This window comes from Natator depressus, chromosome 3 (genome assembly GCF_965152275.1).
Source record: "Natator depressus isolate rNatDep1 chromosome 3, rNatDep2.hap1, whole genome shotgun sequence".
NCBI classification, from domain to species: Eukaryota; Metazoa; Chordata; order Testudines; family Cheloniidae; genus Natator; species Natator depressus.
The window spans coordinates 165,078,196-165,092,630 of record NC_134236.1 but is presented as its reverse complement, the minus strand read 5'-3'; the positions used below and the strand labels follow the sequence as shown (position 1 = coordinate 165,092,630).

At 39.8% G+C, this 14,435-nt stretch overlaps 1 protein-coding gene across 1 annotated transcript in view; it reads right to left on the bottom strand.

Moving 5' to 3' along the window:
- USH2A (usherin) overlaps positions 1 to 14,435 on the bottom strand; it is a 562,110-nt gene that overhangs the window by 490,086 nt on the left and 57,589 nt on the right. Inside the window, exons 8-9 of the mRNA XM_074949260.1 lie at positions 9,184 to 9,405; positions 7,746 to 7,839 (exon numbers count right to left, since the gene is read on the bottom strand). Of these exons, the coding sequence (XP_074805361.1) occupies positions 7,746 to 7,839; positions 9,184 to 9,405 (316 nt within the window). The remainder of the gene's footprint in view (positions 1 to 7,745; positions 7,840 to 9,183; positions 9,406 to 14,435) is intronic.

Here is a 14,435-nt window from a genome sequence, read left to right as displayed (position 1 = left end):
AATGACAATTTCCATCTGTAGTAAGTTATTTGATTTTTAATTCCTTTTGTTGCTTTAGAGTGCAACATCCATCCAGATGTATACGCCAGATATGCTCAAGATGGTAACTTTAGCTGCACCAAGTGTAAATGTGACAAGGGCACACTATGCCATATGTTAGGAGTTTGTCAAAGGATCTCAGATTTCTGTTCCAAGGTACTCAACAAAAATCATTCAATTTTCATATATTCCCTTACTTGCAGTCCCTGAGTTACTACTACTATTTTGTGTTGCAAGTTCAAACCTCAGTCACCTTGTTTGCAGTGTTATTTCTCATAAAATGTTCTCATAAAACTTATGCCTGCAAAACAAATTATGGGTACACATGAATAGTTCATCCAACAGCTACTTGATTTATATCCAAAGCACAATAATTAGACAGACGTGTAACAAGATTTGAACACCTCTTTTTGTGGGTTCAAAAATCCAGATGTAATTTGTGCCTGCAAAAGAGTGAAAATTTACCCAGAAATACAGTAAAAGCTTTGTTATCTGGCATGTTGGGAGAATGGGGGTTACCGAGTAGTCAAAAATTCCAGTTAACTAAGACTTATACTTACCGACGGAATACCAATTTGCAAAGAATTAGAATACAATTAAATGAATAAAAGGTACTCACCAATCCGGTAGTAGTACTGCACTGCAGAGTGGTTGGTTTCTTGAAGCACTTAGGTGTATACAGGTAAAGGTTTCTAAACAGTAGGTTATCTTATGACACTACGTATCACTATGGGCAGCGCATGGCATATACCCAGATCACTAAAAATACACTTAACACTAAAACTGTACCGAACATAATTTAATCTTTCTTTGATGATTCAGAAGGCACGTCAGAATCTTGCAGTGCCTCAGGGTCATCATTATCAACATCAATTATCATTGTAGCTGTAGAAGGTGTAGCAGATTGGGCTGAATCTGTAATAACCCTATGACTTACCCTGGAAGCTGGGTAATTTTAAATAAATTCCCGATATTAGCTTGCTTGCTTGCCTTCTGCCTCTTTTGCATAAAAGTGGAATGCAGAATGTGCAATTGCATAACCTCCTGGGCAGTATAACATGGCTGCCTTTCTGCAAATTTAACTATCGAATCAAAAGCTGAAGCAACCTTTCCCCAAGTTATTTTGGCCTCTTCACTAAAATCTTCTTCTTCACTGTCTTTATCAGTGTCTTTTAACTTTTCAGGATTCAAAACATTCTCTATCATTTCTGTATCAGTAACAGTATTTGTCACTTCAACCTCCTTGTCCGCTTCAACCCAATTTTCTATCTCACTTTCATGAAATTTGTTGACTGGGTGTGAAGGAGTATCCACCATTTCAAGAATTTATGCTAATGTATTTTTTCTAACTCTTTCTTTAAAGACTTCAGATTCATCCTCATCAGAAGACATTTCTGCAAACATAACACTAGGCCACAATTTTATCCAAGCTCTCCTTAATGTGTCACCTTTTAACAGAATTCCAGGCACAAGCAACATTAAAAATTGCATCTTTTACGTTATAACGATATTGAAAGTCCTGTATAATGCCTTCATGATTGATCAACTTTCTCAGGAAATCTCTTCTGTAATAACCTTTTGTTCTGGATGATGTCCTGGTCCCTAGGTTGAATCAATGAAGTAACATTGGCAGGCAGAAAGATGATAAAAATATTAGCAGACACTAACTCTGTTTCATGAGGGGAGCTCTACGATTGTCTAGCAATAGAATAGCTTTGCTATCTTCAAGTAAGCCTATTTTTCTAAAATGTTCTTTCACTCCAGGTATAAAAACATGATGAAACAAATCATAAAAAATCTGTCCGTCCATGAATTACCTTGCACTTTGTGCAACACCTGTGAAAATGTGCAACACCTTTGAAAGCTCTAGGATGATTGCATTTTCCAATCACTAAAAGTTTTACTTTATGCGAGCCTGCAGCATTAGCATACAAGAACAGTTAGTCTGTCTTTATTCTGCTTAAAACCAGCAGCATTAGATTCACTTGCACCTACTAGGGCAGAATTTGGCCAGCATCGCCAAAACAGGCCCGTTTCATCAGCATTATAAATTTGTTCAGGGGACAGATCGTGTTCAGCAATTAAATTTCTAAAAAATTCACAATATTTTTCTGCAGCTTCATGGTCAGCCAGTTTTTGTTCACCAGACACATCTAGCTTTCTAATGCCATGACGAAGTTTAAAACACGAAAGCCACCCAGCAGAAAATGCACATGGCTCAGTCAATTGCATTTGGTTATAAAAATCTTTTGCCTTTTCAATGAGCCAGAGATAGGGGCACCCTCCAATCGTTTCAATGAAAACCATTCATATAAAACACTGTCTAGATGCTCTAATAGGCTGTTGTTCAACAGCTTTATTTGACTCACAACTAGCAAAAAAATTGAACAATTGTCCTTTTCAATCCTTGAGGTCGTATATCGTGGATGAGCCAACATTGTACTCTTGCATCAAAACATTCCTATTCTTGTCCTTTTCAAGACGTGTACAAATATCTATTTTCTGTTCTAATGTTAACACAACTTTCTTATGCGTCTCTTCTTTGCTTTTTGCTGGTATTTAGGATGCCATAATGGTAGGGTGGTGTTGAAATTTAACGATAAACACAGGACAATACACCGAGTAATAAACCGACCGATCACAATGGCAGATACAAACAGAAAGAACAGTATTTGGCTCTTCTCGGCTAAATCAAGCAGAGTCCGACTGCTCTTGGAAATTCTCAGGTCCCAAATAGCTTCAGCATCGGTCCTGGTTATTAGATTGAAGATTTGTATTGAGATATCAGAAATGCCGGTTTCTAGAGCTTTCCAGTTGATAAAGTGCAGGATAACACAGCTTTTACTGCATTACGTTAGGTCTGCATGGAGGGATTTAATACAAAGAGAAGACATCTACCTGTGGAATTAATCCTGACACCCGTATAAAGAGTACACGAGTTTAGCTGCAAAGCCCAGGGGGATCCAAATCCTCCTCCACAAGCCAGAGAGCTTTCTGCAACCACTTCTGCAGTCTCAGGGTTATAGCAGCATCTGCAGCCCCTCTGCTGAAGTCAACAGAGTTATGATGGGGTAAAACCTGAATGAAATGAGTATCATATCTCCCGTCTTAACACTAACTCTACAGCTATGACCTGGTTTTTATTTTGAAACAATGGTAGTATCAAATACAGGACTACTAAAGTCTTCATACTCAGGTACTATATCCACCATTATGTTCCAAGTAAACCACACAGAGGAAAAACACCCTCTTGGTTCTAGCCACGAGTGTATGGCTACCCGAGATGGTCAAAAACAGAGGTGCATTACATCGTTTTGCATTACATCAGTTGTGTGTTTTGCCTTACAAACTCAAAATCTTGAGCCATTTGGATCTCGTTAATGTAAATTCCCCATGAAAATCAGGGAAGGGAATAATGAGTTGCAAATAACCAATTCTATTTTGGTTCATCTTTAGTAGATATTGATATTGCTGTTAAAGAATGAAAAAATATAATTAAACAACCCGCTTATTTTTCTCTGAATGAATTTGGTTAATTTAAACCACAATGCACTCAAGCCAATTCAAAAAATGTGACACCCACTGAAACAGTCCTTTAACAATGACAAAAGTTATCTGATAAGGCAGTTATACCATTAATATGTATTTGGTTTGTTTTCACAAGGTATCGCAGGTCTTGCTAGAGTGCTTGGTGAACTTCCAGATCTTATTAAATATTTATCATTAATACTTACAAAGTCACATTTCACAATGCTTGTTCTAATTAAAGGGACACTGTCAACTTGAATTTTTTTTAAAATGACTACTTTAAAAACTTCAGTTTTCTGGTATTCTACTATTTAAATATTAGAGTCCAATATTTTTTAATTACTTTAAAAAAATTGTTACAAGACTCTCTGTTCCTCTGTTTATATTTAGAAGGATCTGTGATGTGATCCTGAGAGCAAAACAACAAATGTAACTCAGGCTAACCCTCTCACCCCACACCAACCTTTTCTCTCTCTGCTTCTTGCTGCCTGTTCAGTTTCATCTTTGCTTGTTGCTGTTACTGTCAAACTTTCCAGGCCCCAGGAAAGCTTGTCCACCATTGGACACAAGATGTGACAAAGACCAAAAATTATTCATGCAAGAAACTTAAAATGCAGTGGGACTTTTCCTTTAGAATAAATAGCTCTTTCTATAAGATCAGTTTCTTAATTCTTTATTTTTGAGGTTAATTTTCAACAATAGAACTGAAGGGAACACCAAATTTGTGTAGAAATGAGGTAACTTTGGGACTGAAATGAGTAACATCCCTCACATTTTGGAAGTATGTGTACAAGCAACAAAAACAGTGCAACTGATTATACAGAGTGCTGTTAAATGCACAGCGTAAATGAAATGAAAAAGATTTTTTTTTAGAATCTAGTACCTTCCAGTTAAAATTATTTTAGGGGCTACTTACTGCTACAGTAGTTTGGGATTTTTGGAAAGAAATGTGATTTCCAAGCTGACTATGTCCCTGTAATACTATATGTATGGCAATGTACCTGTTTCTGTATTCATCTGGGAAAAAAAACCGGCACGCCCACACACACCCAGCCCACTAATTTTTCAGAGTTTACAACATCACTATATTATAATTTAGATGATTTTGATAGCCTACAGCCCTATCTCAAAGAAAGGGCTAATGCAAGTGCTTATCATAGATGAGTGATTTCATCATGTGGCAGAGAGAGGATAAAGTTCTTACCCCTGATGCACAAAGTATGCTGGCAATGTGCTTATTATGATATGAGCTACCCTAAGGCTAGCTTTACGGAAACACAGTGATAAAAAAGGATATAGTGGGTTTCAATTAACACTACTTTAAGTTATTAAAGAAGTTTACAGATATGATATAACTCAAAAGAAGAAACATTAAGCACACACATCTTTGAGGGGGAAATAACATTTAAAATTTTTTGGTGAAGGAAAGAGTTTGGCAGGGTACTCTAGTCAGCTTTCTAATTTTGCTTGAGCAATTGCTGTTATTTAGACATCCAACTTTGACTGAGCCAGCCACAAATCTGTTCACATAATTATTTGTATATATCAATGTTGAGCACAAAATGATAAGGGATATATTCCTTATGGTGCTAAAGATGAGACTGTTCATCCATAAAGCTCCTCACTAACGAACGGGAGCTGAGAAAACTCTCCCACTTCTTCAACCAAACAGGACCTTTTTCCTACTTAGCCCTCTCCCTCTACAAGGCCTGTAAGACATCCCACACTGAGCAGCCCAAGAGCCTCACATTATCTGCCTACTCCCCACAGCCAGCAGCCCTCTCTCCCCACACGGAGCTACTGTCAATTCTCTACTGGTTTCTCCCTGCACCCAGCTCCCAGAGCAGCCCACCTCTCCTGCACATTCCAGGCTTGAGGGAAAGCTCAGGAACAGATTCCTGCAATCCAACCCGAATCCACACAGAACACGACTACAGGTGTTGGAATTGGGTCAAATCAAGTATGAAAACAACCTGACACTCTCAGACTTGGGTCAGGTAGTCTCTAATCAACTTCTTCTGCCCATAGGGTTGGCGTGGCAGTGACTGCTTTTCCCACTCCTACCAGCCACCACCACCTCACTAAGCATGGTGTGCTGCAGGGTGAGCCTGCCAACAAGATGCAGCGCCTCTCATTCTGCAGCACACACAGCACAATGAGGCAGCCAGCAGCAGGAGTGAGGCACGTGGTTGCCACGTCACCAACCCTACATGGAGGAGACATCCAGAGATGGATTTTGGCCATGGGGAGCCAGAAGATCCCACCAGGCCAAGACCTAAAGACAAGGCTATGGCTGCAGTGCAGACACAGGTTCATGGGAAACAGGTCGCTCTACAGTGAGCAATGCTGGGCCAGGAGAAAGGGGGAGCAGCTGGTGGGCCAGGGAGTAATTAGCCCCCAGGAACTCTGTGGAGAAAACAAAATAAAGTCTGAGCCAGCAGCTAGACCCTCGCAACCCAACTCAATTCCAACAGGACCCCACCACAGGTGCTGGGATCGGGTTGGGTTGAGTCTAGTCTGAAAACAAACCAACACGCTTGGGTCAGGTTCAGATTGGCTGTAATCTAGGTAGGTTTGGGCCGGTCTTTAAAATTAGGCCCAAGCAGACTTTTAGTCAGGAACAGAGAGAGCCAGAAACTCACAATGGAGAAGGTGAAGACTTGCAAAGGAGGGGTTTCTAGAGAAAGGGAAATCACTGGCTTCCCCTCAAGAGTCTTGAGCTGCTACATTCTCAACTCCTGGACCAGACAGGCCTGCCAACAGTCCCGGAGTCCAGAAGGCACAAGGTGATAAAGTAATCTTCACTTCTCTTTCCTCCACCCTATTCCTGCATCCAGCATGGGAACGGGGGAGCTTAGAATTGAGGCCTTTTTTCAAGCTAGTTTACTTAATTTACACATCTGGTTCAGCCAAAGCAGAACTGTCTATTGAATATTCAATAAAGTATTTATTATGGTTTGTATATAACAGATGGCTCGGCTTTTGCTGAGTCACAGATGAAAAAATCCTGTAAGAATGCCAAATGATACACCTTTTTCTTATCCATCTGCCCAGGCTCCCCCCTGGGAAGTCAACTTTACAGTTTCATATAGCTTGCACATGGCTGGACAAGAAAACAGAAAATATACCGAAAGGGGCATTAGTCTGTACCCTCCTCCCCAATTTCCCCTAACACTCTCTTATTTTCAATAAAGGTATTCTTTCTGGGTATTCTGATGCCAAGAACACTGGGAAACTATCAGGGCTTAAGTTTGCCAAATGGCTGCAGTGCGATTCACAGAAGCCCTGTTTATTGAGCATTATTATTAATGGTGAGAAGAACACAGTAGAACTGAGGACATTCTTTCTGGAATATATCCAGATCTTTAAAAATAATAATAATAATATAGTGCTTTAATTCTGGTTCCAATAGAAAAATAACAGATTTATCCTAAATTTGAATTTTTTAAAAAAAAATGTGGAAAATATTCAAAAGTGTCAATATTAACCCTGATCTCTTACTAAAACAATAGTCCATTGCAGTTAGAGAGAAAGAGATGCATCAAAAATATCTAAATGTCATATGTGATGGTAAAAATATGAGCAGATTAACATTTTCAACTAGCCTCTAAAAACGCCAATGCTTAGATTTCATTTTTTTTTAAATGTTAGTATCAGAGCCATTGGGGCAGATTCTGTTCTTCTATTCATTTCAATTATAGTCCTGAGAGCATATCTAAGCAGTAAGCCTACACGGCCAAGTATAGTCTCAGCTTTCTGTTAACCTTACACATGCTTTCCGAGTATAAATTAACACATGTTCAAAATGTTTCCATTTTAGACTCCACATAGAATCTTCCAGCAATTAACTACAGTAAAGTATTTCATTGTAAGATAAAAATCAGAAATTGGCCTCAGAGGAATCCCAAGTATCCATAACTCTTTCATAGATGTTCAAAATCTAAATTTATATCTGGATACAAATTTTGCAGCTCACAATATTCTTGCAACAGGCCAAACCAAACCTTTGAACCCAAACACCCCTGAACTTTGAGGATGGAATTTTTTATAATCCATACCTGGATCTAAAGCCAATTTTTGCAACTTTTCCCTTTCAAAACATGGGATCCAAAAAAGCTCCAAATTTTGTGCTTAAAGCCCACGCCTAGATATAATACCTGCAGGATGGTAGGACTTACATTATCTCCTTGTGTGTAGCTGTCCTTGGAGCAGAGGCATCTATATGGTGTATTACTTGTATCACAATGATCAGCATGACCATGACAATTACACCTGCAAACAAAAACAGCTATTAAAGAAAATACACAACATGCATTATTTGAGAGACATCTCTCCACTATTTTTACACTGTCATGAAGGTAATTTTCTGCTTTGTTAAGAATAAACCAAGTCCCAGAAAATACTGTTCTTAAGTGTAGTAACCATTAGATGTCTTCTCCATTCAACATTTATAAGTGTCAAGTAAATGCAGCTTTCCAGGGGAGTAAATTGACAGCACTGTTTCTAGACCAACTATTAAGTTATCAAGTGTGCATTACGTGCTTTCATTATATACTATGCAGATACAAGGCCTTAATTATTTACTACAGCTAGCACCTTTCTTGTCAATATTAACCCTTTGATCTTATAACTTGGTCATAATATCTTAAAGATCTTACATATATTGAACTTAAACACACAGGGCCCAATTTTGCCCTCATTTATACAAAAATTACTCCCACTGAAGTCAAGTCCTCCTATGAAAGTCAATAGGTAATACACCCAAGTAACTAACGCAGAATTGAGCCTGCAGTCTTTTCTCTTTGGAGGTATGAAATAGCCTCGTAGCTCTGCAGTAGAAAGGACTGTGCATGTAAAAAGTCACTGACATAGCTGTTTAAGTGAAAGAGAAATCACTATACATCTAAATAAATAGCGAACATTTTACAAATTAAGGAAATTAATTTAATATAAAAGTGAATGTGATCCCTGATAGGGTGTTATCCAAAATGAGATCATATCTTTCAAAATATAAATTCAGATATAATACTTGTTCACAAAAATCAGCACCATATGCTCCTTTGGAGACTATTTCACTGTTAAATTTGCATATTATTTACAGGGCATAATTAGTCCTAGGACAAGATTGCATACTTAACATACATATTAAAGTTGTCAGTCACAGATAATACAACACTTTCAGAACAGCTTCCTTTTTAAAGGAAAAACTGTGGCAAAAACAAAGAATGTAGATCGTTATTAAGACCATTAAATTTGTCTGGAAATCTGTAATGAAACTTAGACGACCTACTAAAGCAAAGCAAAAGCAAGGATTTCAGTTATAAGTCCCTATTTAGAAGAGTTTGTAACTCCAAGAAAAAACCTCTTTTGACATATTTGTGTAATAAAAGTCATTAACTATTTTAAATATGCATTTGGATAAATGTTCAGAAAATATGTTTAATGGTATGTGGGACCTGATCCAATAATATCAGCCAGATACTTTGCACAATCAAAGTAAAACCAGAGTAAAGCCATTAACTTCAAGGTGGCTAATGATATATCACACATCTTGCTCAAATTTTCAATTGTTCAGAAGTTTCTTTAACCGAAAAAACACATTCTGATAACTCCTACCTTCCACTGATTGTAATTTCATCAACTCCATAGTATCTGTGCCTGAAGTTGACCCAAGGCTCAGTTGTATGATACTGGCCAAGAAGATGAATCCTCACTTGCGTGGCTTTTACAAAATCTTGGAGAGATGGAGTATTGTAGAAGTCATTGTAACCAGGCCGACGATTTGGTTCAGGTGTAAGAATGCTGAAAGTAATGTTTCCACGGGAATATGGAGTAAATCTGTTTTTAAAAAGATGATAAACTGAAAAACATATTTTACAGGTTACCTATTCTTCATGTTTTCACAGAGGACATTAATTAAGAGAGCACAACTTTATTTATAAATAGAAAAGGAGTACTTGTGGCACCTTAGAGACTAACAAATTTATTTGAGTATAAGCTTTTGTGAGCTACAGCTCCAATGAAGTGAGCTGTAGCTCATGAAAGCTTATGTGCAAATAAATTTGTTAGTCTCTAAGGTGTCACAAGTACTCCTTTTCTTTTTGCGAATACAGACTAACATGGCTGCTACTCTGAAACCAACTTTATTTATGGCTTCTAATGGACAAATTTTGATGTAAACGAAAACCACATACAGAGATCAAATAAAAGATATACACAGGCATATGACGTATGTCTGTTTTCCCCAAACTGCCACTTTGTGGTTCAGAATATAAATGTTCATTTTAAATATAAAGCCTCTAGCCCTTAAAGAAAACCTTGAAAATGAATACAGCAATGTTTTCCCCAGTTTGCAGAGGACCTGAAACAATGACTTAGAGGTATAAACTGGCCTTGTTGATATAAGGTGTTAAATTATCACCACTGAGCATTTGAGTTAAGTGTCCACATTATTAACTGTTTCCCAGCTGATCAAGGTATGTAAAAAACAGAGGCACAAATCAATTATGAAGACCTATACAAACTACTGTGACATCTCATTTTGGTGGCACTTGGTAGAGTACTACACAACTTTCTTCTCTCTCCCCAAATCAAGAAAAATGCAAGTGCATCGAGGTTAGTGAAACCCAGCAGGGCCCAATGAGAGCCAAGGCCAATGAGCCCAGCTGAATATTTGAGCTTCAACAATGGAGGACATAGCCAAGCAAAGCCCAACACAGCATGCCTAATCAGAGGGTCTTCACAACCTATGATGAGCAGCATCTCATTTTGGCTTATTTAATGGGCAGAGTTTGGCAAGTAGACAGAGCCTATGTAGAAGAACCACTGCTTTTTCCCCTACCCAAATTTGGACTCTCTATAACCTATGCACCCAAAAGCAGAACTTGGCACTTGATAAATGAAATTCCCATGTATTGTTTTTCCCTCCAGAAAACTGCTGGGCTATTTGAAACTTAGAAGCTCTTGCTAGGAATTTTTGTAAACAGTTCCCAGTTTAAACACCTACCCTGCAATGAAATCCTCTGCTAGTGCAGACCCTTGAGTCTCAGGAGGGGTCCCACTGACTTCGCTGAACCCCTACACGAATCAGGGGCCCATGCTACAGCATCAGATCCTCAGTTTTTCAACAGAAAATGGCTGGAGGGTCACAAACTGATCTCCAAGCAACCCATTATCACCCATTTCTTGTAACTGTCTCTATGATTCTTGCTCCCCATCCATTTTTCTGCCCCTAGCACAGATCCCCTTTTTGTTTGGTCATCAGGGATGAGGCTCCAAATGTCTATAATTGCAAGCTGGTACACATTGCAAATTAACATGTCATCAGAAATAACACTGAGTGACCAGAGAATGGGTTTGGATGGTCAGTATCCAAAGAAATACTATAATAGAATATATGTATACAGTTTCATAGTATTAGAGCTATATGTTATTTTCTCCAAAGGAATCAGTGGGTGTTTTCCTGTCCTTAAAAAGAATACATAACATAGTAACCAATTTTTCTCTTCCATATAATGCCTGCTTGACTATACAGAATATACACTGGTCTTTAGAGGGCTTTTGGGAGGTTTTTTTGTTTTGTTTTTTAAAGTGAAGTGTACTGTACATCAGTCATACACAACATTATGCACTTTTATCATATATGCAATGTAGTTGAAGGGAGAAACAGTACTACATTATAAAACATTTATGGCTGCAGTTCATACAGTGGCTATTTCTTTTTAGAAGATATGCTAATTATGTTTTAATTAGGCTTGGCAGAAGGTGGGGTTTTTTGTAATTTTACTAGATAATATCAGTTTATTTTAAGAATTTTCTCAATTTTTTTTCAGTTTAAATTTTGCAGTTGTCCAAAATTATGGGTTTAAGCATTTACTTTTTCTGGTATCTGTTTAAATTTTCACAGTTGTGGGAAATTATAGGATGGGGGGCAGAAAGTTATTTACTGACCTTAGACACTGAGATTGAAAAAGTTAAAGCTTTATAAACCACTAAAACTCAAACTGTCAACATGACATGCCAAAATATAGATAAATATAAAATACAGTAAATATCTTTAAATCAACTAGTCATACCTGGTTTTGCTATTCATTTGCTAATCCATTTGTAACGAGTCTATTCAAAAGTCTAAATCACTGATTTTTACTCAAGTAAGTTCTCAACCCGCATTCTTCTTTGTTTGCCTATCTGTAAATTTCTGTGATCATTGTTAGAACTATTCCTTGTCAGTCTGTGTGTACACACAGTAAATAAAACCTGACATATACTGACATTTCCCAATAAAAATCTAATCCTTCCAACCCTAGTTTTCATGTTGGACAAGTCATCATTTTACAACTAATTTAGATGATCAAAACTGTTTTCTTTGCTTACTTAATTAATTGGCTTTCTCCATTCCCCTCCCCCACTGAATAGTAACAATGTTCAATAGTCATTGTTAAAAACTGACTTAACTCAAGTGACCACATGCTGTTTCTCCTAGAATCCTGAACTCTTAGCCCTGGTCTACACTACGAGTTTAAGTCGGATTCAGCAGCGTTAGATCGGTTTAGCCCTGCACCTGTCCACACTACGAAGCCATTTTTTTCCGACTTTAAGGGCTCTTAAAACCGGTTTCTGTACTCCTCCCCGACAAGTCCTGCTTTGAGCAGGGGGTTGGACTAGATGACCTCCCGAGGTCCCTTCCAACCCTGATATTCTAAGTGGATTAGTGCTGAAATCAACCTTGCTGGGTCCAATTTGGGGTTCTGTGGATGCAATTCGACAGTATTGGCCTCCGGGAGCTATCCCAGAGTGCTCCACTGTGACCGCTCTAGACTGCACTCTCAACTCAGATGCACTGGCCAGGTAGACAGGAAAAGCCCCCCAAACTTTTGAATTTCATTTCCTGTTTGGCCAGCGTGGCGAGCTGATCAGCACAGGTAACCATGCAGAGCTCTTCAGCACAGGTGACCATGCAGTCCCAGAATCACAAAAGAGCTCCAGCATGGACTGAACGGAAGGTACTGGATCTGATCGCTGTATGGGGAGATGAATCCGTGATATCAGAACTCCGTTCGAAAAGATGAAATGCCAAAATATTTGAAAAAATCTCCAAGGGCATGAAGGACAGAGGCTATAACAGGGACACACAGCAGTGCCACGTGAAACTTAACGAGCTCAGGCAAGCCTACCAAAGAACCAGAGAGGCACACGGTCGCTCTGGGTCAGAGCCCCAGACATGCCGCTTCTATGATGAGCTGCATGCCATTCTACGGGGTGTCCCTACAACTACCCCAGCCCTGTGCATGGACTCTGTCAATGGACTCTCACGCAACAGGGATGCAGATTTTGGGGACAAGGAAGATGAGGAGGAGGTTGAAGCACAGCAAACCAGCAGTGAAACCGTTTTCTCCGACAGCCAGGAACTGTTGTTCACCCTGGATCTAGTACCATCCCAACCCACCGAAGGTGGGCTCCCGGACCTAGAAGGCTGAGAAGAGACCTCTGGTGAGTGTACCTTTGTACATATAATACATGGTTTAAAAGCAAGCACGTTTAATGATTAATTTGCCCTGAAGACTTGGGATGCATTCGCAGCCAGTACAGCTACTGGAAAAGTCTGTTAACGTGTCTAGGGATGGAGTGGAAATCCTCCAGGAACATCTCAATGAAGCTCTCCTGGATGCACTCCCAAAGCCTTTGCAAAAGGTTTCTGGGGAGGGCAGCCTTATTCTGTCCTCCATGGTAGGACACTTTACCATGGCAAGCCAGCAGCACGTAGTCTGGAATCATTGCATAACAAAGCATGGCAGCATATGGTCCCGGTGTTTGCTGGCATTCAAGCAACAAGTTCTTTATCTCTCTGTGATATCCTCAGGAGAGTGATATCATTCATGGTCACCTGGTTGAAATAGGGGAATTTTATTAAGGGGACATTCAGAGGTGGCCGTTCCTGCTGGGCTGTTTGCCTGTGGCTGAACAGAAATCATCCCCGCTGTTAGCCATGTGGTGGGGGGAGGGGTGAAACAATCATCCCAGAGAACTGGGGGGGGGGGCTTAGTTGGGTTTGTGCTGCACGTTAACCCAAAAACTGGAGCCCCTCCTTTTAAATGGCCAACCCATTTTAAAGGGCCAACCCAATGGGTGCTTTGTATATGAAATGAGAGTGCTGCTGTTTGAAACGATTCCCACATGTTAGGAAGGTTAAAGAAGCCAAAAGACTGTGGCTTACCACATCTGCCTGCAAGCCGAATTCTGTTGCCTGTCTGCCCTCCATGTGTGATCTCTCACACCATACCAGTAGGCCCTCAATATAAGAGGCAAAATGCAACCTTGTAAAGAAAGCACACGTGCTATGTAATGTTAACAGCTTGGTTCACCGTGAAAGAGTCTACCCATTGTTCTCTAAAATGTCTCTTTTTAAAAACTAATTTCTCTTTTTCCCTCCCGCAGCTGCAAATGTTTCATCGCTCCACGTATCATCTCCATCCCAGAGGCTATCAAAGACTAGAAGCCAAAAAAAAACGCACTCATGATGAAATGTTCTCTGAGCTCATGCAGACCTCCCACGCTGAAAGAGCCCGGCACAATGCGTGGAGGGAGACAATGTCAGAGTCCAGGAAAGCCCAAAATGAACGCGAGGACAGGAGGGACGAGCGAGAGGAGAGGTGGCGTCAGCATGATAAGAGGCCGGCAGGATGGCAGGATGCAATGCCGAGGCTACTCGAGGATCAAACTGATATGCTCCGGCGTATGGTTGAGGTGCAGGAAAGGCAGCAGGAGCACAGACCGCCGCTGCAGCCCCTGTGTAACCAACCGCCCTCCTCCCCAAGTTCCATAGTCTCCTCACGCAGATACCCAAGAACACAGCAGGGGGGCCTCCGGGC